The sequence below is a fragment of the Dermacentor albipictus genome, chromosome 5 (genome assembly GCF_038994185.2).
Source record: "Dermacentor albipictus isolate Rhodes 1998 colony chromosome 5, USDA_Dalb.pri_finalv2, whole genome shotgun sequence".
In the NCBI taxonomy this organism is placed as follows: Eukaryota; Metazoa; Arthropoda; class Arachnida; order Ixodida; family Ixodidae; genus Dermacentor; species Dermacentor albipictus.
The window spans coordinates 63,090,784-63,113,506 of NC_091825.1; the positions used below are offsets into that span (position 1 = coordinate 63,090,784).

The following is a 22,723-nucleotide window of genomic DNA, read 5'->3' on the forward strand; positions in this document are numbered from 1 at the left end:
ATTTACGCCGCGTCGCATGCCCTCTGGACGCCTAACTAGGCATGCCTCCTCACAAATTCTGCGCAGGAGCTGCCGCGCTTGTCTCCGTACTCACCCGCAACAGTGACGACAGTAGAGGGACGAGGTGGGAAGAATGTTACCGAGGGAACAGAGAGAGAGAGAGGAGCCAGTTTTGGGAGCTACAACGCTACAACCCAGAATGGTGCCGAAGTGTGCACTTAGTGCCGACGAGACGACGGCTCGCATAAAGCGTTGAGCAGAGCAAGAACAACAAACGCAAGCGGAGCAGGCAAGGTAACATTTCCCATCCCGTCACGACTGTCGTTTTCCGTCAATATATCGCCGCCAAGTGAACGCCAACAGCAGAAAAAATTCGCTAACATCGATTCCCACAGTACGTGGGATCTGCATATTTCTAACGCTAAATTTTGATCCTAAGTTCTCACCTTCCACTCAACAGATATTAGGCAGACGTTGCATATCACTTTGCCAGTTCGCAAGTAACACAATGTTGTCCGCACGAAACAAGCCTGGAAGCTGCTTTACTATCGTGCCTAGCAATTTGCGTGAGACAGTCAATCCAATATTCATTTCTTCTAGCGCCATTTCTACCCTTCGCATGTACATCAAAAACAGGTGGTGCGACATCAGCAACACCGCAAGCACCATTCCTTATTATGTGAGCATTCTGCCACACCTCAGCGCAACGCTAGAACTGGCATCGATTTCAAAGCGTCGACCTCGGGCGAAACTGCAAGTTGTTTTTTTCTAATGAGTAGATATGTCACCCGGGCTGTGACTTGGTTACTTCTAGATGTTCCCATTCCGACAGCAGGTGGTCTTCTGCTTCCCGTTGTTTAACGACAGACCACCCTGTTGTAGAGCATGTGCAACGGCTGTAGGAGGCAGACAAGCGCTCCCGCCAGGTACCTAACCCTAACATGGATACAAGCGTGCGCCCGGCTAAGTATTTCGCTATTATGGGACCTCAAGGCTTGTAACGGGGCGTTTCTATCCAAACGGAGGGCGTGCCCGGCTAATAGGTGCTTTGTGACTCCACTTGGAAAACTGCCACATTGAAACCAGCCCAGAACCCCGTTCCACCCCACGCCCCATATGCAAAGACAGTGATTCGTTGCTTTATAGCCGGCATCGGCGGCCTTCACCGGGAGACACATTAAAACAGAAAAAGACACGCGCACTTACGCACCTAATGTTACGATGCTTTGCTTGATTATCTCTTTGAAAGCCAAAAATTTTAGTCCAAATTATGTATTATTGATTATTTTTGCTTTGTTTCGCGCTTTTTTTTTGTTTCTTCTAATTGCCATACTTCTGAAGCTTACGCATCCTCCTACCGCCCAATTTCTTGCCAGCCCTCGGTAGTGAATCCGAGCCCACAACAATCATCACCTTCGTGGCCATCGTCAGCATCATTGGGACCAAAGCGACCAGTGAAAGTCCAGTGCTCTTACGGTTGGAAAAGCGCGAGGTTTCTAAGCCTCATGTTCAGCATTGTAATATATATACATATATATATATACACATATATATATATATATATACACATATATATATATATATATATATATATATATATATATATATATATATATATATATATATATATATATATATATATATATATATGTGTATATATATATATATATATATATATATATATATATATATATATATATATATATATATAAACACTAGCCCGGTCGGCGCACGCAGCCATTGAGAATGCTGCCGCCATATTATGTTGCTTCCCGCCATCAATACAAATAAATAAGCGTACAATAGGTCTCATAACTGCTTCATACTCACTTCTAGTATACGCACTTCCAATATCTGCTGATTCAGGCAAATCGGCATATATCTCGAACTAAATCCACGACTAACATCCTTCTGGGCGATAAAGACACTCGCACGCCAGAAAACGAAGAAATAGAAGAACCATACCGGTCTTCCCTGTCTCGGTGAACGTATCAGCACGCAATTCTTGGCCAACTGTTGTGCCATTCTCCAGACCGGACATCACATGCCTCCTGTCGGAATTAATGAGGAGTGCGACGAGAACATACTGGGCCCAGCCAGACGCTCGTCACGTCCGCCTTAAAAGGCTGGATCCCGATATGAAATTTCCTATTCTGCGTGGAATTCCACGCCCTCATACATGCCTGATACAAAAACTGCGATTAGGCGTCGCCTTCACGCGCAAATATTTGCACATTATTGGACGGACAGACTCTCCGGACTGTTCAGTGTGTGGCGCTGTAGAGACTATAGAACATGTGCTCGTGGTGTGCCCTGAGTATGCGCGAGAAAGACTGACATTGGCAGATACATTGAGACATTTCAACAATGGACCACTGTCGGAGGACCTCTTGCTAGGCGCGTGGCCACAGAGTTGGCAGACGACAGAGACAATGCGTGCACTTTCACGTTTCCTAGGTGACACGGGCCTGGACTCACGCCTGTGATACCAGTTGTGTAATGTGTCCTTCACCTCGTTCCTCCCATTATCATCCGTCATTGTGACCCCTTTTCTTCCCCTCTTCCCCCTCCCTTACGTAGAGTAGCAGGCCAGATGCTCCATTATCCGGCCGACCTCTCTACATTTTCCAATCATTAAAATACTTCCTTTGGCCAATCCCCCAGTGTGGGTATGAGCCATAATATGAGGCTATCATCATCATCATCATCATCATCTGTCTCGTTTTTGCCAGCGCATTAAGAAAATGGCCGGAGCAAGTGAGTAACAATGGCCATTCTTTATTGAATGACTCAGGTTTCGTTCTTTCAATTGACGTAAAAGTGTGTGCACCTCAACTTTCGCCGTCATATAGCCATGAATATTCTCATGTTGCCGTCAAAACTCGGCTAGCACTTTGGCATGGTTCAGTTTTCACCATCCTCGCTCATGGCGACTCATCTGGCTACTGTAATCAATATGTCATGATAAAAGGCGTTACAATCGGAGTTGGTACAACAATAATGAACCGCACTCCATGGGGCTGAGGGCAGAGGGGGCGGGGGGGGGTAGGTCTTAAAACCCTTCACTTTATTGAGACCTTCCATTAACAATGAATGCGCAAACGGGTAATGCAGCAAATACAAGAAATCAAAGCTGTAAAATTACTAGTTGTTGTAATAGAGTAGATAAAGAATAAGGCAAAATGAGCTGACCGAACAAAAAAAAGATATGGTGCATCGCTCTTTCACAGGGATCGGTAGAACACAAAAGTGAAACGTGTCTTCACAGAAGCTGTTGCACGTTTGCTGCGTGAACTCACGGTCCACTGCAGCGAAGCGTGCACGATTTGTGGGCAGACGCGCATGTTGCAGGCATGCTTGGCGCGCGGCGTACCGTTGGCGAGTTGCTTCGGCGAAGGTGCGAGCATTTCACACCGGCTCCGTAATGTATTGTGCAGCCACTTCAGTTGAGATGGGGTCAGCTACAGGAACGTGAGTGGCAGAGTTTGCAGCGTGCGCAGGGAAGGCGCGAAGGCGTTCCGCTTCACGCTGGCGTGTGCATCGCAGGACTAAAGCCAGAGTCGCGCGTCGACGTTGCTGCCTGCAAAACAAGCATGAACTGGACAAATAAAAAGCACTTCATCAATATAATTACAAAGCTGTAATTGATAACGCCGGCTAGTGACACAATTTTAGCGCACCACCGCGGGGAGCGTATTTATTTGTTTGCGTCTCTCATTGTTTCCTCCTTTTTTCAGACGTGATTCCCGTCCTTCAAAAAGCTGGTAAGTGTGTGATGACACGATATAGCCCTGACTGGGGCACTCTTGCAGAGCAGGAGTCCGCACCCATTTGACGGTGTTTCAAATGGCAATCAGGCGGAATTAGTTATAGGCAGCAATTCTGGCGTGATTCTAGGCGAACCTAAAATGCAAAGAAAAGGCACCCGCTCACCACATTGCGGCTGCGAGTCTAATTCTTTGCAGAGGACTGAAGTTTTGAATTCTAAAGTAGTTCCCTCTCTTCTTCGTTTTTTTTTTTGCGAGGGCAACCGAGTCGTTCTATTGGCAGGTGAAAGTGGGTAGGGTAGGCAAAAAAATGCCACCTCATTTAAAAAAATAAAGCGCGAATATTGAAGTACCTATCGATATCTCTCGTGTTGTTGTGTGCGTCATAGCGCCTATATTGTGCTACTCTGTATAATCCCCCAGACCAAATGTGTAGTATTTGGATGCCAATAATGAAGGGTGACAACATTTTTTTTAATTCCGGCATTTTACGCGCTAGAATTACAATGTAACGCCTTAGTGGCAGACTCCGGGTTAATTTTGACCGCTTGGTGTTCTTTAACGTGTAGCCAGTGCAAGACACACGAGCGTCCTAGCATTTCACGCCCATCGAAATGCGGCCGTAGCGGCCAGGATTTAATCCCGTGACCTTGCGCTTGTCACGTCATAGCCACTAAGCCACTACCGCGGGTGGCAAGGGGTGGCGATTTGGTCCAGTCGGGTTAATGATGTGTGCAGAAATGAGCGCTTACAGACGTGCGCGCACTTCGTGTGTGCTGTGTCGTTTCTGTTGTTGTCGTTCTGATATTTTTTAGTGCTTGTCGGACAGTGCTAAAGCCTGATCATTTGTTGCACACACTATGGCCGCAATAATTGCGAGATGATCTATATACTGCGCGAAACTTTTTGTCCGCTCCTCAAAAGTAAGTTGACTTAGCATTCAAGCTAAAACACTAAGACATATAAAACACCGCACTGAATCCCTATATGCTACGCTAGAGGCCCATCATCAGTGACTGAGCATGTTGCAAGAGTATACAGTCGGTGTCAAAAGTACGTGGGAGGGGAGTTGCATGAAAATGGCCTAATTTTAGCGCATTGTTATATTGCAGAGGGCAAAACAATATAGTTAGAAAACTTATAGCTCAAAAAAGACACTGGACATGGAGAAAAAAAAAACGCACCACATGCGCTCCGGTGTTCCTTTCCTACGCCTAGTGACTTTTCTTGCATTACCAACTAGCCCACGTATCCATCCCAGAACAGCATAACAATATGTTGGTGGCGTACACTGTGTTACGATAACAGAATATGTGCACCCGAACTCGTAAATCCTTTAGCTGGGAAGTGTGTTTCACCTTTAATTGGCGGGCCGCCTTCGCCAGTAATATTGTCCACCATCAGCATTGGCTAGAATTTGGTCTTACGCACAAGATTAGCGTAGGAGCATACGAGCCCTAAATCAATACTGTGGATCAGGGACATTAAAATATTGAACTTTACTTTTCTTCTTTTGAGAATCCGTGCCCCTAAAGCTCTTCGCCCCGAGGCTACCATATTTAACCGCATTTACTGGTTTGCCTTTCAGTGTCCGGAAATGGGTATTTGTTCCCAAAGGGGAAAGAATTTGTCACAAGACGTCTGTAACCAAGTTACACAAATAAGCTCGATAAAGCCATGCCTGTGTACTCGTAAATATGCCCAAAGGAATAAAGATTATGGCACAAATGTGCATGCAAGCTATTTCTATATGTAGCCCTATAATGCCCAATGTATCATATGCGCTACGCGGCTTTCAGGCATGAAAATTTGGGTTGAAGCACGGAAAATTGAAAGCCTAACCTGCATTATCGTTCTTCTTCTTTGGCACGCTGGAGCCTCTTTTCAGTAGTGGATTGTCCAGGCAACCAGTCAATCAATAAATATTTACTACAGCAATTAACCCATAGCTGGATAAACATTCCATTGCTCTGTGTGCAAATGCCGGAGAAGGAGGAGAAATAGACAGAAAGACAGGGAGGTTAGCCAGTTCCCAGACCGGCTGGCTACCCTGTGTTTTCCATGGCCAGAAATAAAGCTGAATAATTTAGTCCGATTTTTCTTGGTGTGGAACTACCTGGACCTAACAGACATAAGTAGAGGGGAGGAAACGCAAGAGGGCACACGAATAGCTCACGCAAGTAAACTCGCGGCATTTTACCCACCACCGTGTCACCGTGCCGAAGTCAGTTTTCCCAATTGATCTGCCATAAAATTCACTGCCCCTGCCATTCATTTGTACGGCATACGGCGGGAAAGTGGTGTCGCATGCTACACAATCAGAAATCCCTTAAAAAATTCAAGCCCGGCGATTAAGCGTTCGGTCCAGCAAGGTCAATGTACCATCCCAATTCGATAACAAAGGCTGCATGCAAGTGGAGGAAGGAAGTCCCTCTGCCAGTCGCTGGTGCACTGAATCAGGTCACGTCCACCTGTCTCAACGTCTCCTCCGCTCCAGAACATCTCCTTATTTCGAACTCACTCGTAGTGAAAACCACCATCACGAAGTGTCGAATGTCTCGCTGTCAAATTGGGTGAAGAGGGAAATGTTTTAATTTTCTTTTTCAGTTGCCACGCCAGCCCCTCCAGCAGCAGGTATGCATTGCCGATGGCTGCAATATTTTTCTTAAGCGTAACGCCGCAAGCGCAAATAAATAATTGCCGTCTTGGGAGGGCACAATGTTCGGAAAATTCGATGTCTTCCTTGCTTTTGTTTTTTCAGTTCCACCACCAATCCGTCCGGCAGCCGGTAAACTTGTGATTCCCGCCAAAGCGACCGTAACGTTTAGTTTATTAGCACACTGTTAGAGTTGTAACACCACTAATGTATACAACCCTTTCCTTTATTTAAGTTACCATCCCCGCTGCTCCTAAACCTCGTAAGTAGGTGTAATTATTCCTCTTTGTCTCTTCAGCTATACGCTAACACCGAGCACAAATCATTCGCGGTTGGCCATAGGTGCACAACCAGACAGAAGGGCATTACAAATGTCTTTTCGTTCCTTTCTTTCAGCCGCACCGATCGTCCCTCCTCAACCTGGTAATTGTGCGCGGTCCTTCTCATACATTTATTTGACTTCTACAGACGTGGTGGTGGAGCCTAACTTTATGCCCTCTGCTCCGAGATCTATCGTTAACCAACGTGTTGCTTCCTGTCTATGTTGTTTTCAGATGCCGCACGCGTTGCTCCGAATGCCGGTAAGTGCATCGCGAGCCTTCCGGCCTTTCCGAAAATATGCAGCTCTCCCACCTTATCCGCGTAATCGCTAAGTGACGATACGCGAAGAATACTGTTGGTGTAATTTTTCTTTCTTCAAAAGCGCATTTTTTTGTAAAGGTGGCAAGATAATACTGCTTGCTCTAGCTGAGAAATAAAAGTAAACACAATTCATTCCTTTTATTTTTTCACGCCCAAGACGCAGCGCCACAGCATTGGTGCGACGTCGTGAATTTTAAAACATTTCCGCCTTCCAGGAAGAAAGTTGTACTTTATTCCAGTCGAGTATTCGGTACGTTTAAATTAAGTCTTTGTTAATTAATGAATTGCTAATAATCTCAATCAAGTTAGTGCGTCTTGGGGATACCTCACGAGGACTACTGTGGAAACTTCAACGACGCTGCCACCAGCCTTTCGCTTGTGCATCTTTATTGACTGTCCGAGCCTCTCACAGTAATATGACATATTGTGGGTGTCATTGACCTAATACTTCTTCTTTGGCATCACTTTAAACCCGCGGTACCTTAGTCGCAAGAGTTACACGCAACGTACTTTTTTTGAGTAAACACATATTTTCATTCTTGTAAAGCGAACGAAAACCAAAGCTCCTTAGTTGTACATGGAGGGCTCGTGACTGAACTGTGCGGCAAGGCTTTACACGAAGGCGCCATGTTGACTTCACAACTATCGTCGCCACCGGCCTCTGTTTCGGTGTCATGCAGGAAAAAAATATGACTTCGACACGAATCGCAGCGAGTTACGTACGGCCCCAGGTCGACTGCTCGAGCATTTGCGACGCGCGCATGCGCAAAGTGCGGTCCTTCAGCATCTGACTGCGTGGCGGCAGCTGCGCTTCGCGTGAGGTTGTGGTGTGGGAGAATGAATTGATTTGTTTCCTTAGAAAAATGGCTAGCGGTAACTACGGTGCTAGTGTCTACGATAGCTGCGAGTATGGCGGCTCGACTGGCATGACAATGATGGTCATTGCGTGAATTTGCGGAAACTTCATCGTGTTGGCTTCACACAGCTTTGCGACATCGCATTTTGATAATCTTCAACAAAATATTGAGTTAACATCCGAAAAATTCACAATCATTACGCGTGTGCTCCGGGAATAATCGCCCTTGCTGAATAGAGAAAGCTGTCAGTGCTTGCAACTACGTACCACCGCTAATCTTAATAAATGTCGCCACAAGCGTGCACGTATGCAGCCACAAGCACGAAGACTGGACAAATATATGTAGCCCACTTTATAAATTATGGAAAATCTATGAATTAGCATAGGTAGCCATCAATAACATTGTAGCTGAACGGTCGCCATGCAACGACATCTTCTTGTCATCTTTGATGTAATTTCTATAGAAGAATGTGCAAAGAATAGGTGGCAGCGCAGAGGCAGCTTAACTTGGCGCGTGGTTAATAGGACAAAATGATCGTTTGTCTCAGTTATTATGAGCGCCGTACATTTGTAGGGGGATAAATGAACATACATAGTAAGGTGCTGACAGGGCACGGCCGGTAGGTCAACTGCTCAGTATACTTTAATCGATTAAGGACTTCTACGGTGAATATATTTGCAGTAAACTTCATGCAGAGTTGAGCAGGTCTGCGATGTATTCGTGCGTTGAAGTACCATAGCGCATGTTACGAGCCTTGTAGTCACGACGTAGTTACCCCATTGAAAAAAAATACCAGGTCAATATTTCTATGTACTTCTCTGGCCTGAAAACGCGACAATGGCGTAAATCCTTTCAAAGCAGGTTTTTGATTACCACCTGTTACCTTCTTCTGATACCCCGATTAGATATTAAAGGCATCAAGGTAAGGAAAAAAAATAACGCTGTATTCGTGGCTACTGTTTGCTTAAATTGTTTTCTGTGCTTAAGTACTCAGCGATAAATGTGTAACAGTACATGGCAAAGTGGTGTGTAAAAGGCTATACTCTGACTATTTATGTCAGCTCACGAATATGGAAAAGCCGCACTTTATGGGTTCTTTTCATCGCCCGCGGCAAACACAACAATATATATCAAGGTTGCTTTATTTTTTTGCGTGAGAGTTTAGACCAAGAGTATGATGATGAAAAACGTTTATTTTCTCTATTTTGCAGTGATTTTTGCGGCATCAGATGGAGTCTTCCATCTTCTCTCCAGGGTCGGTTCCCCTAGTCCAGGGCTCCGCTGAGGGTAGCTGCCCTGCGTGCACGCCTTACTAGTCCTTGTTGGACTTTCAGGGTGTCGCTGGATAGCATCCTCTCCCACTGTTCCGCACTCGGGTTTTTTATTATGGCTAGCCCTTCTGTTTTCTGGCAAGCCCATGTGGTATGATATAGGGTTGGTTTGTCTCCACACCATGGGCACTTGCTCTCGTACTGCGTGGGGTAGATCTTGCTGAGCATGTTTAGGCACGGGAATGTTCCCGTTTGTAGCTGTCGCCATGCTACGGCGTCTTCTCTGTTTAGTTGTTTGTGAGGGGGTGGGTATTTTCGTCTGATGCCTCTGTAGTAATTGAGTATCTCTGAATAGCTTTGGGCTACCGGCTCGGGTTCCTCAGTGGGGTCGGGAATGTTGGATGCTCGGTTTGTTGCGTGCCCTCGAGCTATCCTATCGGCCTCCTGATTTCCCGTAATGTCGGTATGTCCCGGCACCCAAACTATCGTGTGTTTGGCCTGGTTGTTGACGGTTTTGCCACTTGAGCGGAGGATGCGGAGCGCGCTGTGGCTGATTCTGCCGTTTAGGTAGTTGCGGCATGCTGCTTGTGAATCTGTGAGTATGGTTAAGGACCTGTTGCATCGGTAGCCCTCCGCTGCCGCTAGAGCCACGGCTGCCTCTTCGGCCTCAACTACCGTACAGTTCCGAATTGATGCGCTGGTGATTTCTTTTAAGTCCGAGTTGATCACCGTTGCGACTTTGCTTTTCTTGTGGTTTTTGTCCTGAGTGTAGGTAGCGGCGTCTACGTACACTGTGTCATGTCTAGTTGCCAGTGTTCTTTGTACATACTCTGCCCTTGCTTGTCTTCGTGTCATGTGTAGGTTCGGGTCCATATTGCTGGGTATCGGTGCTACTTTGATGGTGTTTCTGTATTCGTCCGGTATCGTCTCCGTGCTTTGTGTCTCCTTTATGGTAGCTTCACCGCCGTATCTACTCAGGAGTCTTCTGCCCGTTGCCGATAGCCTTAGTCTTTGCATTTGCGCGATTATCTGCGCTTCTTGGAGCTCCTCGAGACTGTTGTGTAGCCCCAGGGCCAGGAGTTTGTCGGTCGATGTTGACTGCGGTAGGTGGAGCGCCGTCTTGAGGGCTTTCCTCAGGATTGCGTCCGCTTGTTGCATTTCGTGCTTCGTACAGTGGTAGTACGGGAGGCTATACGTCACTCTACTGACCACCAGGCTTCTGACCAGTTTGAGTGTGTCTGCTTCCTTCATGCCGTGTCTTTTCCGTGAGACCCGCGTTATCATGCGGGCCACTTGGTTGGCTGCAGTTTTAAGTAGTGTTAGGGTGTGGGTACATCGTTGGTTCGATTGTATCCACATTCCTAATATCCTGATGAGCGTCTTCTCCGGGATTGGCTGTCCCTCGAGGTGGATGTTCAACTTCATGTTTACTTCCTCTGGGACGGTGCGATTCTTCTTGCCTCGCCATACTCTTAGGAGCTCGGACTTCTCCGTTGAGCAGGCTAGGCCTCTTGCCTTGACATATTTCTCTACGCATGTCGCAGCTTCTTGTAATCTTTCTTCCTTTTCCCTGAGTGAGCCTTTGGTGACCCATACAGTGATATCGTCGGCGTATATGGCGTGGCGTACGCCGTCGATTTGGTCTAGTTGTTGGGCCAGTCCAATCATAGCAACATTGAACAGGATGGGTGAGATGACCGATCCCTGCGGTGTGCCTTTGTTTGGGGTGGTGAACTTTTCGGATCTCAGCTCGCCCAGGCCAATTGTTGCTGTTCTGTTGGACAAAAATGCCTTGACGTAGCTGTGTATTTTCATGCCGCAATTTAGGTTGTCTAGTCCTGTCAGGATGGCTTCGTGGCTTACGTTGTCAAAGGCGCCTTTGACGTCCAGTGCCATGATGATGTGCTCTCCGTTGGGCGGGATATTGCTCAGTACCTCTTCTCTGATTTGCAGCAGTACATCTTGGGTCGAGAGCCTGGCTCTGAAACCAAACATGCTGTGGGGGTACAGCTCGTTTTCTTCCATATGATTTTGTAGCCTCCTCGTAACCACTCTCTCATAGATCTTGCCTAGACATGATGTAAGAGAGATTGGTCTGAGGTTTTCCACTTGAAGTTTCTTGCCTGGTTTCGGGATCATGATGACTTCCGCGTGTTTCCATTCTTCTGGTACTGTTCCCGCTTGCCAGTGTCCATTGAGATATTCGGTTAGCTTTTCGACTAGCTCGTCTCCGAGGTTGCGAATGAGCGCGTTTTTGATCTTGTCCGCACCTGCGGCTGTGTTCTTTGTTGCGCTTCTTATCGCCGCGTACACCTCTTCCCGGGTGATGGGTCTATCCAGCCTTCCATTTTCTTCTCCTTTGTAGCGCTCTGTGTAGGCTGCTGGGTCACCGTCGCCGTAGCACTTTTTGCGTACTTTGTCCAATAGTTCCGAATCTGTTCCCTCGTACTGGTGCACCAGTCGGTATATGACTTTGTTGTTTTCGGTCTTTGATTTTGCCGGATCGAGGAGTGCCTTCAGTACACGCCATGTTTTTGCAGTGCTCATGGTTCCGTTTAGAGGGTCACTAAATTGTTGCCAATTTTGCTTCGCTAGCTGCGCTGCGTATTCTTCAGCTTTTTTCGTGATTTCCGCGATCTTTAGCTTGAGCTTTCTGTTGTATTTCTGTCTTTTCCACCTTTTTGTGAGCCCCCTTCGGGCTTCCCATAGTCTGAGAAGTCTAGAGTCCACGTCCGGCGTCTGCGGCGTACGCTCAATTTCTTTGGTGAATTTGCGTTGTGTTTCTTTGAGCATATTCCCCCAGTCTGTTATAGATTCGATGCTTTTTATTGTATCGCCACATGCTTCTCTGAACGCTTTCCAGTCCGTTATGTTTGCTTTCCCTATTTGTCGTCTAATTTTGTCTGCTATTGCGATTTGCGTCTTGAGGATATAGTGGTCGCTACCTAGGTTTTCTATTAGGTTGTCCCACTCCGCTTGCCTAGTTCTTTTGACGAACGTGAGATCGGGGCACGTGTCCTTGTTCACGCTGTTCCCGATCCTCGTAGGGGTATCGACTTCCGTGATGAGTTCACACTCGATATTGTCAGCTGCTTCGGTTACCGCTCTTCCCTTTTGATCCGTTCTCGTGTATCCCCAGCTCTCCTCTCTGGCGTTGAAATCTCCCAGTATGACTAGTGCATTTCCTTTAGCCAGCTTGTCTGCTCCTTTGAACAGCGCGTCGAATTTCGCCCTGCTTTGTCTCGGGGGGCTGTATATATTTACGATGAATATGCTTCCTCCCTTCCTTTTCTTTTTTGGTATGATCTCGACTATTACGTGCTCTACGTCTGTGTCGGCTATCCTGTCATGGCTTATAGCGATGAGGGTTTTGTTGACTAGGATTGCCGTTCTTCTCCCTTCCTCCGGATTCTCGTAGCACGTGTAGCCCTGTAGTGTTGGGGTAATCCCTGTTTCTTGTAGAGCTATTACGTCGGGTGGAGTTAGTTGTGTGTTGATGTACTGTTGTAGTAGTGCTTGTTTTCTTCTATATCCTCTGCAGTTCCACTGCCATATTTCTAGTTTTTCTTCTTTTTTAGTTCTTTTGGTTGTACTGTCCATGCTTAAATTTCGGGGTCGTCGTCTCTAGTACTGTAGTTTTCCAACGCCGGACGTCTCTGGTTGAACTTGTCTTTGACGCCGTCGGTAATTTTCTGTTTTCGTAGGGTGCGGATTTCTGTTCCCTGCATGGTTATCTGCTGTTCCATTCTTTGCATAGCTTGCTGTATTTCTGCTATAAACTTGGTGAGGTTGGCCTGAGCCATTTCAGTAGGTTGACTTTGCGGGGGTGTTGATGGCGGCCTGGGAGCGCTACCTGACCTGAGGTCCTGTACTTCCTGCATTAGTCTGTTGATTTTTGCGTCCTGCTCTTCGCGCGCTCTACGGCTAATTTCTAGCTCTCGCCTGAGTGCCCTGTTTTCTTCCTCTAGCTGTTTCTCTCTATTGTTCTGGTTATTACCCGAGTGCGGAAACAAAGTTTTGGGAGGGCCTGCTTCCCAGCTCACCTTCGTGCCACCCTTGGGCTTCTTCTTTTTCTGCTGCTGCTGCTGCTGGCCCTCGATGGCCGGGGGCGACAGGGGTGGGAAGGACCGGGACCGACTCCGTGAACGGCTCCGTGACTGGCTCCGTGACCCGCTCCGGGATCCGTTCCGTGACCGGCTCCGGGATCGGCTCCGGGATCGGCTCCGCTCGCCCTCCGAGCTGAACCATCTCGGATGGCGTTGCCTCCGTTCTTTCTCCCTGCTGCTGCGCTGCTGCTGCTGCGACTGGTGCTGTCGACCTCGCAGTTCGCTGACTTTCTTTAGGCGATCCTTGCAGTCCCTGGATCCGGTGGCGTGGTCGCCTCCACATATCAGGCACTTGGTTTGGCATTGGTGATTTTCCGGTGGATTCTGCATTCCGCATTGCCTGCACGCCTTGGCATTTGGCGTCGGGCAGACGTCGGAGCGGTGGCCCTGTTGGCAGCAAATGTAGCACACCTGCCTCGTCGGCCGGTATGGGTAGCACCTAAACTCTGCGCCCGCAAAGATCACGTATTTGGGTATGGTGGAGGCGTCAAAGGTGATGACCGCCGTTTCCGATTTTCCTAGCATTCTTGCGGTGAGCACCACAACCCCTTGGGTGCGGACTCGTATCTTCGCCTTGAGCATTTCCGTCGGCGTTCCCGCGGGGACTCCGTGTATTACGGCTCGCTTGACGTCCTCCGGCATGGCCACGTATCTGTTGACCTCGTAGGCTTGGCCTCTGACTCGCAGGTTGGTTATTCCGAGCATCATCTTCGCTACTTCCTCGTTCGAAGTACTTGCTATGATGATGTTCGACCCTGTCCTTAGTCTGACTATGAAGTCTTCATCCTTGAATTTGTTGTTGCATGCCTCGATGATGGCTTGCACGATTTCTATCGCCTTCAGTGCTTTGATTGGTAGGCCATTCTTTGGTCTGATAATAATTTTGGCGTCGCCCTTTGGGAGCGGTGGCAGCCTTTGTCGCGGCTGTCGTTGTTCTTTGTGCGCACCTTGCGCGCCAGCTGTCGTTCCGCTCACACCACCTGCTGCCGAGGTGGCCGGCGCCATCTTTCTATTATTCTCCCCTCTCCGGGTCTCGTTCGAGTTCAAAATTGCAGCGTTCCACGATCCGCTCCTCTGCTGTTTTATGATTTTTATGATTTTTATGATTTTTTTATGATTAAACCCCTTACACACGGTTCCGTATGTACCCAAATGAACATGCGAGATAAACGTTTGGCTTACTCTCATCTGAGTTATATCTGGAATGGATTGAGGGCGATTTACATTGAAAACGATTAAAGAAGACATCAAAAGTAGAAGTGGGACAAATCCAAAACGTTGCTTATTTCTAGCATGGATAGACCTTTCTAAAACTTACACTCTATTTTGCAGGTGATGGCATGCGTCGCGACCACACTACATGGATGGGAACAAAAGGTCGGCGCTTTGTTTACCTACTGTGGCGATGAACGTTAGCTTGAGCCAAATGAGCTCTAATTTTGTAAGGCGCACAAGAAGTTACGTCGTTATCGTTGAAGTGAATACTTTGGATCTTGTTCGTCAGTTCTAGCATTGCTTATTGGTTCTAACTTGTTTACTGGGCAAAATAAATCTTAACAACCATTCGTGCGTCGCCGCAACGGCGTGTCAGTTTAATTGTTGTGCCAGCACTCATCGAAGACGGATATATAAAACGGACCTGCTAAGCACTCACTGCTTCATTGACGCATCCCTCCCCCCCTTTTCAGTCATCCAATCAAAACTGAGTCCAAGGTCTTGTTATATTGATGCAGCTGGACCACACAACACTATAGGAGATGGAAGCTTGACAAAATGGCTGCCGCGTACTTGAAATTTGTTTGCCTTTTCTTTCATTCAGGCCTGTTATCACATCAGGAAAACGCAGTAGCCGAAAATTAGACCTCTCTAGACGAACAGCAAACACTAGCCACTTCTCTGGCACTGAACTGAGTCACTGCGGCAGCAGCAAACGATCCCAACAGAAAGGGTTGCAAAGTACTTCGTATTTCCGATGTACACGACGTCATTCTCGTCCGCTGTAGCATTACCTAAAATGAGCTCTCCAATACGTGCACAAGTACAACCACAATGTGTCGAGCATAAAACTTCGCACAAATTAGCGAGCTCAAATTTTTTACGACAATCGAGTGGTAAATGCGTATGGTTTCCATATTTACTATAGGTTGCCGTGGCATTATGCAGTATTGAAAAAAAATGACTACTGTAACGCAACAGAGATGCTGACAATTATCTCTGGTTCTAGTAATTTTCGGCAACGATTCGCAACGGTAACCAGAAAAGAATTTTCTGGTTACCCTCTGCGTGGTTTACCGACGTCTGTACGTAACAGCTTATGAGTTTTGGCGGATTAGTAGTTACAGTTTTAGTGAAGCTAGTGAATACCTCGATGTCTGTCTTTTCAGGACGTGCCCATCATCGTTACATATCAGGCGACCACGTCGTGATTTGATGCTTGATTCACTTCCGCACCTTTGTTTTACAGAGCTTTAATTTCAACATTTCTTTCTCTGCAAATAAAAATACACAAGAAATCACTGTCACTTCTCCGCACATCAGATCAAAAAGCAACTGCGTTCAAGGTTTTTTTTTTCCCTGGTGTGAGGCACAAATTCTGCTTCTCTATATACAGGTCAACCGGTTCCATCGTCCTGGTTTTTCTGTAAGTTTCTGATCACAGTAACCAGCCATTATACATTTTTACTCAAAACTGAAAGCACAAACCAACACTAACTGTTGAAAACAATCAGATATACCATCCGATAATATTAAACCAAAGATCTTACTCTTTATTGAAACAAGCCGCTGATACACTAAAAACGCATTCAAAGTGACAATTGTGTCTATTTATTTGTTCTTATGTTTGTTTGTCTGTTTTATTAGCTTCCTCAAGGTCAGGTTGCAATCGATGGAGAGCTACTGTATATGAGAAAATTCTTGGTTATAAAATAGCAGGTCACTACGGTCCTCCTTCCAGGTAAAATTTCCCAAAAATATCATGTTCTTCGCTGCTAGTTTATCAATTCGGATATGATACCATTCCTCAGAAACCTTTTGGAACAAATTAGTGAAGGCAAACTTTTGTAAGAGATGTGGTACGTCAGACACCTTACCGATATGAAAAATGCATGGACGAACATAACTGCGTGAGAAAATTTGATCGTAATAAATCTGCAATAATAATCTTTTTAACAAAGACCACATATAAATGTTCACGACGGGACGTAGGGAGGAAGGGCAGTTGAAGCGCTTTTCTTCAATAAAATATTGGCTTTGCAGTCTCTGTAGTTAGCAATAAACTTAGTGGCGTCATTCTGAGCAAGTTCACTTGTTCACTTTACAGTCGCAATTACAAGGTAGACACCGTAGAAAAGCCACAGTTTCAATATCACATCTAGAACCCGGCTATGGGCTGCAGACCATAGGCCTGTCTACGGTGCGACTTCTTCCTTCATCCTTCTCCAAGCTGCACTCACATATCTACCGCACCTCGTGTGAAATCAAGGCGCCACTACCTCTCAAAGGTGGAGCTACACCCAAGCAGCAAACCTGATTACGATCCGTGGATCTATGGTCCCCACCATAGATGCTTGTTATATTTCATCGGACATAACCAATTATACATGTATATATAGCTTGCACGCGCAAACGTCGTATGCCGCAGGGTAGACGTTCAAATAAAAGTAAACGAAAAAGATAATTGCGGAGCGTGCCTCATGTGGAGTGTCCATGGTTCGTTAATTCTTAGCTTTTTTTAGTTTGCGCGTAAAGAGTAGTCGCTGACGAGGTTTATTGTACCCGTGTTCGTGAAGCGTTAATATATAGACTGTCATTTTTCTATAGTCTCCATTTTCCCTAGGATATACGCTGATGTCTTCGATGAAATACATGGTTGGCAGCAGAATGGTATATATATATGGAGTTCATATACAGCGTCCTTGCGGTGCACCCATTGGACGTATAGGGTGATAGGGGAACTCATATCAAAGCGTAAACGTGCAGAATGAACTGATTATTCTGCGATGTTTTGGTCGCGCTTGCTGCGTACCGACATCGCAGCGCCAAATAGACGTGGTGACTCGAGAGGTAGATGCGTTGACGAAAATACGTTGCAAAAGCAATCCGCGCGTTAGCAACGTACGGCGGAGGTCCTGCCCGTTTCCAATCGACCATGCGTATTCTTTCGCATTTTACCTTTTCTACTCGTGAGAGACACACGAACAGGCCAAATTATACATATTCTGCTAAAACATACGCGTGCCAATAAACGTGATGCTGGCGCTGTTTCTCGTTTTCTAAACTCTCGTTCTTTCTTTTTTCTTTTTGTTTTTGCACAGCCATGCACGACAGGTAAGTTTTGGATGCATAGCGTTTACAGTTTCCGATAAATTCAAGCGACCGTTTTCGTATCTATACGCTTTTTATCTCCCCTCCGCGCACCATAACACGAAAATATCGCTCAAAATTGCTCCCAAATAAACAATTCAGAGTGACTTGATAGATCAACTTATTATAAGAATATCATTTAGCTGCCCCCCCCCCCCAAATAGCACTTTCACGGTGATGTTCTATAATCATAGCTGTTCAGCGACTACGATCTTGTAACACAGTTTAGGTGGGTTATTTTTTCTTCAGAGACACGATATTTAGCCTGTTCATCGTGGGACAATACGCGTTGCTCAGGCCTGCGCTGTCTTATGCGAGGGTCGTACAGGAGCACTAAGGTTGCGACGTGTTCGTTTGCGACTCAGCGCTTGCGCTAAAATGTCGTCACTTACTTGTAAGCCTTTTGCTGCAAGATTTCGGTACAACGCGAGTCTCGGGACCAGTGTGCACCGGACTGGAATCCATCCTAACCTCCAGCATTATGCGGTATCTGTTTTTCCAGTATTTTCTTGCCGCTCAACAAATGTGATTGGTCAATTTAGCGTACGTACTGCTATAGCCGAATTTCTCAGCATGCGCTAGTATAGCCGGCATTGCGTGTGATCTGTAACATCGAAAACCACCGCTCGAAGGTTCTGAAACGCCAGCGCATCCCCCCCCCCCTCTCCCAAAGACACGCCTAGGCCGCTTCCTAATCTCGGCGTAACCGTAAGAGGTCTCAGCAGTTCAGTGGCAACAGCGTTGCCCTGCCAAGCTGGATGTCGCTCGTTCGATGCCGCCAGCTGCGGCGGCGTTTCGATGGCGACGAAACGTAAAAAAGACACTCGTGTAACGTGCACTGGGTGTATCTTAAAGAGTCCTAGGTGGCCAAAGTTATTCCAGAGCCCACTACTACTGCAGCGAGCTTCATAATGAGTTATTATTATAACTACGCCCAGTCTTTCATTGGGCGTAGCCGAGCACAACACTCCTTCCCAGTGTACGCCTTCCGAACTGCGCCAACCCGTTGATGTCTCCTTTATGTTCAGTTTATGTAACACTGAACTTTAAAATTAGGAATATCTTCTTCATAAAATTTTACTCACCATATGTGTAGAGCAATCAGGTCTTCTTTATAAAAATGAATAGGTGTCTCGTTCGTTCGTTTTTTTTTCTGCAGGGCTCGCCTCGTCCATGCTGAAGCAACCGTTGCTCTCGCAGTGGCCATCTTCCTTCTCATGGTCATTGCCACCGGTCTCCTGCTCCTGCGTGAGGCCCATAAGCAAGCAGTGCTTCTTTTCTTTTTTCGAATTTTTTCCAACAGATGTTATTGGTTTATGTGTGGGGGGGAATGGTCCACACCTTTTCTTTGTAGTTAGCCTCGAAGCATTCATGAACACATGTTGAAAGCATTAGCCGCGAGTGTGAAGCCGCCTAAAAAGAAAAGTCGGCACTGAACGAAGAGCAGAACGAAGCGACAAAGAAAGGCAACATGGCCGCATCAAAAAACTAAACCTTGGAGTTCAAGAAAAGATTTACAGAAAAAGAAAGACGAATGCTCGAATTAATTCAGTACTGCCCACGTAAACATTAAGAGCGTCAATAATGAACACAAGAAAAAATGAAATATGCAAGCTCATGCGGCAGTAATTTACGTCTATGAGTGCCATCTATTTAAATATCAAAATTTACACTTTTATAAAGGTTTTCGCACTCAGTGTGTACGGCGCTTTAGAATAGGCATTACACTTCATTCTGCGGCACTATATAAGAGCCCCGAAGTCTGTGTCCACGCAATATTTCGAAGGTGTTCGTAATTTCGAATGAGCCAAATATAAAAAACTCGCGAATATAAACTCCTTCACAGTATTATACCTTCCGGTGATTTACTGTTACGTATAATTTTTAGGTTACATACTCCGAGAAGGCATAACGTACGTTCACAACATAGCTCTCTCCCTCTGGTGTCTACTCTTAGCTAGTTGCTATTCATACGCTGTTCTGCCTCGTGTTTATGGAAAAAATGGAATTTGAAGAAAGCCGCTAATTGCTGAGCGGAACCTCGGCATAGAGCTGTTCTTGAATCCAAAAAAGGTGCTTGGTGTGTTTCATATAAATTTAGTTCCAGGTGGAGTGACTGAAACGGAATTTTTGTGTTGAGCACAATCTTCCCCCTGGACGTTTTAAGCTTTCTTTCTGAGCACTTGTGAAGCGCAAATATTATCACTGTACACAGACACTGAATCAGCTTTAATGAAGTTTTCTTGTATTGCCCAATAGATGCAAATGTTTCTTTCACGCAGTCATACATCTTTAGAAATGTCACATCGCAGTATTAGAAATTCCTTAAATTCGTGCTTTTTGTGACGGTAAATATTGCAAAATGTGTAAACGTGGCAAGATTGCATTTATATTTCCGTACAATGTGTTGATACACCCTAATCTAAGCTCTAAATCGCCAGCGCTTCAAAATGGTTCTTGTTTCTCCCGCACAAATACCATGTTCTATATTTGTCCTTCGGATACTTCTTTTTTCTCGAACTATCTCAAAACTTCTCAGAGCTCCACATCAAATAATCGCAGCCCACTCGCGGTATCTTATGATTTTCTATATTGCTAAACGTGCTAATTTAGCTTGAGTGCCTTCCGCGATTTCCTAATGGGAGAATTCGCACCTTGCTCAAGTATGCGGAACCTCTACAGGTATTCAACGCTCAAAATGCTTTTGGAACCACTCAAAATGTATTGGAAGGATAAGTCCGAGAAATTCCTGTAAAATGGAGTCATTGGTACAAGTGTATTAAAAGCTTTGCGTCAGCCTGGTCGCTCCTAAGGCTGCCATCATGATTTTATTTTCTGTATTGCAGCGTCATCCGGAACGACAACGACAGAGGCTACCTTATATCCCTTTGTCGATTGGTGTAAGTCCTTCTCTTTGGCCTTTCACTGCATAGCCTACTTAGCATTGCAATGCCGGTAGGTCACAGATGGATTGCCATTGTTGCAAAAGTATAGTTTAAAAATATTAACTGTTACGTGAAAAACTTCATTGACAACCGAACCCAACAACTTTACATGTCGCCGGATCAAAACTGTTGCACTTGCGACACGCTTGAGCCAGTCGATTTTGCTTGTAAATTTTTTGCAGAAGTAGTGTCCGCCAGGTCGAGTAGACCGGCTTATAAACTATCTGATAACTGCCACTAGAACCATTGAAAGTTTTTGAAAGTTCTCGTGATACACCCGATATATATATATATATATATATATATATATATATATATATATATATATATATATATATATATATATATATATATATATATATATATATATATACAGCCACATCACCAGTCCAAGAGGCGCGCGCTCGCAATTGCCTGAGCCACTCTGGCTGAGAGACGCTGCCTGCTGCTCCCTTGCACTGTGTGCATATTAGGTTCTGGTGGAGGTGCTGCGGTTTTGCCCCCTCCTATATAGAATTACGCACCCTAATTCTGTCATACGGCATGCCTGACGACCCCAGCCCGACATCCCCATCGGTTACTCCAGCCATCGTATGTGCCGGTGCTCAGCGTGAGCGGGATCCTCATATCTTCAGCGGCACCGATGAGAAAGACGTTGAAGATTAGCTGGAATCGTATGAACGCGCCAGAAACACCGACAAATGGGACAATCCCCTCATGCTCGGCAACGCGATCTTCTATTTATCGGGTATCGCCAAGCAGAGGTTCAAAAACCACGAAGCCGATCTCTGCAAGTGCGCTAGCTTAAAAACCAGCATCGCAGAAGTTTTTGGCCGCCCTGGCGTGCGCAAACTTTGCACTGAACGACGCCTACGAAGCCGATCCCAGAAAACTGGTGAAACATTCACCAGCTACATAGAGGACATCGTCGACCTCTGCCGGCGTGCCAACCCGACGATGGCGGAGGCGGACAAGGTACGTTACATCATGAAGGACATTTCCGACGATGCCTTTCATATCCTGCTGTCCAAAAACTCAGGCACTGCCTCTCAGTTCATTGTGCTTTGCCAGAGTTTCGACGAGCTCTGCAGACAGCTTCTTCAAACGCGGCGCACCCCTGCGTCCGACGAAACCCTCGCAAGCATGACCACGGCTCCTGAGATGGACTCCCCGCTTGGCCAGATAAAAGAGTTCGTCCATGCTGAGGTCGCTCGTCAGCTTTCGCTGCTGTCCTCAGCCACGCCACCACCTCCGCCTTTGCCGGCCAACCTTCGCCAGCTCATCCACGAGCAAGTTTGCGCAGCTCTCCCTTCTGACCGCCAAACTCCGGCGGTGCCGACTCCCTTTGCTTTTCTCGAGGTGACTGCACCTCTCAGCTACGCCGAGGTTCTCGCGCGGCCACCACCTCCGACCTTTGCGCCAACCCCAGCAGTCATGCCACTGCGTCCAGCTCCTCACTTCGTTCAGCCGCGGTACCCACACAGCACTAGATAATGGCGCACTCCTGACAACCGGCCAATATGTTTTGCGTGTTGTCTACCTGGCCACGTTGCACGATTTTGTCGTCACCGCGCAACATCCTACCGCCGTAGCTTCGATACCGAATCATACGTTTCCTCATACCCGTCATCCTCCGTGTCTCAGAACCATGGCCAGATGTCTTCCTACTCGGACCACCGCCTTCTTGTTGACCACAGTTCGCCATCGCCTCGACGCCACTCGCTTTCGCTGATGCGTCGTCGTCCTTCTAAGCCGGAACGGGAAAATTAATCGTCGCACTCCCAGAGTCAAGAACTGCGTTCACCCACGAACAGACCAAGGCATCTCTCTTCTCCGACCAATGTTATTGATGTATATGTGGACGGCGTCACCGTGCTCGTCCTCATTGACACTGGCGCCTCAGTTTCAGTTATTGGTGCCAAACTTTGACGTTCTCTCAGAAAAGTTACGACGCCACTCTCAGACGTGTCACTTCCTACTGCCAGCACAGACCGCATCACGCCTGCAGCTGCATGTACTGCTCGCGTTGTGATCAACGGCCTCCTCTAGATCATCGAATTTTTGTTGCTGTGTTCTTGTTCCCACGATTTTATTTTGGGCTGGGACTTCCTTTC

General features: G+C 46.6%; 2 protein-coding genes across 3 annotated transcripts in view; both read left to right on the plus strand.

The window, feature by feature from the left end:
* The first annotated feature begins 2,717 nt into the window (after positions 1–2,717).
* Positions 2,718–17,712, plus strand: LOC139060468 (uncharacterized). Of its 2 annotated transcripts, none has more exons than XM_070539601.1 (10): positions 2,718–2,757; positions 3,738–3,764; positions 6,375–6,401; positions 6,529–6,555; positions 6,659–6,685; positions 6,820–6,852; positions 6,978–7,004; positions 14,632–14,676; positions 15,911–15,940; positions 17,616–17,712. In XM_070539601.1, exons 1-10 carry the CDS (start codon positions 2,745–2,747, stop codon positions 17,630–17,632), a joined length of 273 nt encoding a protein of 90 aa, XP_070395702.1. In that variant the 5' UTR covers positions 2,718–2,744; the 3' UTR covers positions 17,633–17,712. The 2 variants fall into 2 exon arrangements, with proteins under 2 accessions (XP_070395702.1, XP_070395703.1); XM_070539602.1 differs by having other exon boundaries at positions 6,820–6,846; positions 17,616–17,688.
* Positions 17,713–18,823: 1,111 nt separating this feature from the next.
* The window catches only part of LOC135911695 (uncharacterized), a 54,334-nt gene continuing 50,434 nt past the window's right edge, over positions 18,824–22,723 (plus strand). Inside the window, exons 1-2 of the mRNA XM_065444048.2 lie at positions 18,824–18,912; positions 20,511–20,564. Of these exons, the coding sequence (XP_065300120.2) occupies positions 18,882–18,912; positions 20,511–20,564 (85 nt within the window). The 5' untranslated portion in view covers positions 18,824–18,881. The remainder of the gene's footprint in view (positions 18,913–20,510; positions 20,565–22,723) is intronic.

Coding starts and splice junctions, on each gene's coding strand:
- LOC139060468 (XM_070539601.1), top strand. Junction 6,686..6,819: donor CCCCGCTGCTCCTAAACCTC/GTAAGTAGGTGT, acceptor CCTTTCTTTCAG/CCGCACCGATCGTCCCTCCT. Junction 6,853..6,977: donor CCCTCCTCAACCTGGTAATT/GTGCGCGGTCCT, acceptor TGTTGTTTTCAG/ATGCCGCACGCGTTGCTCCG.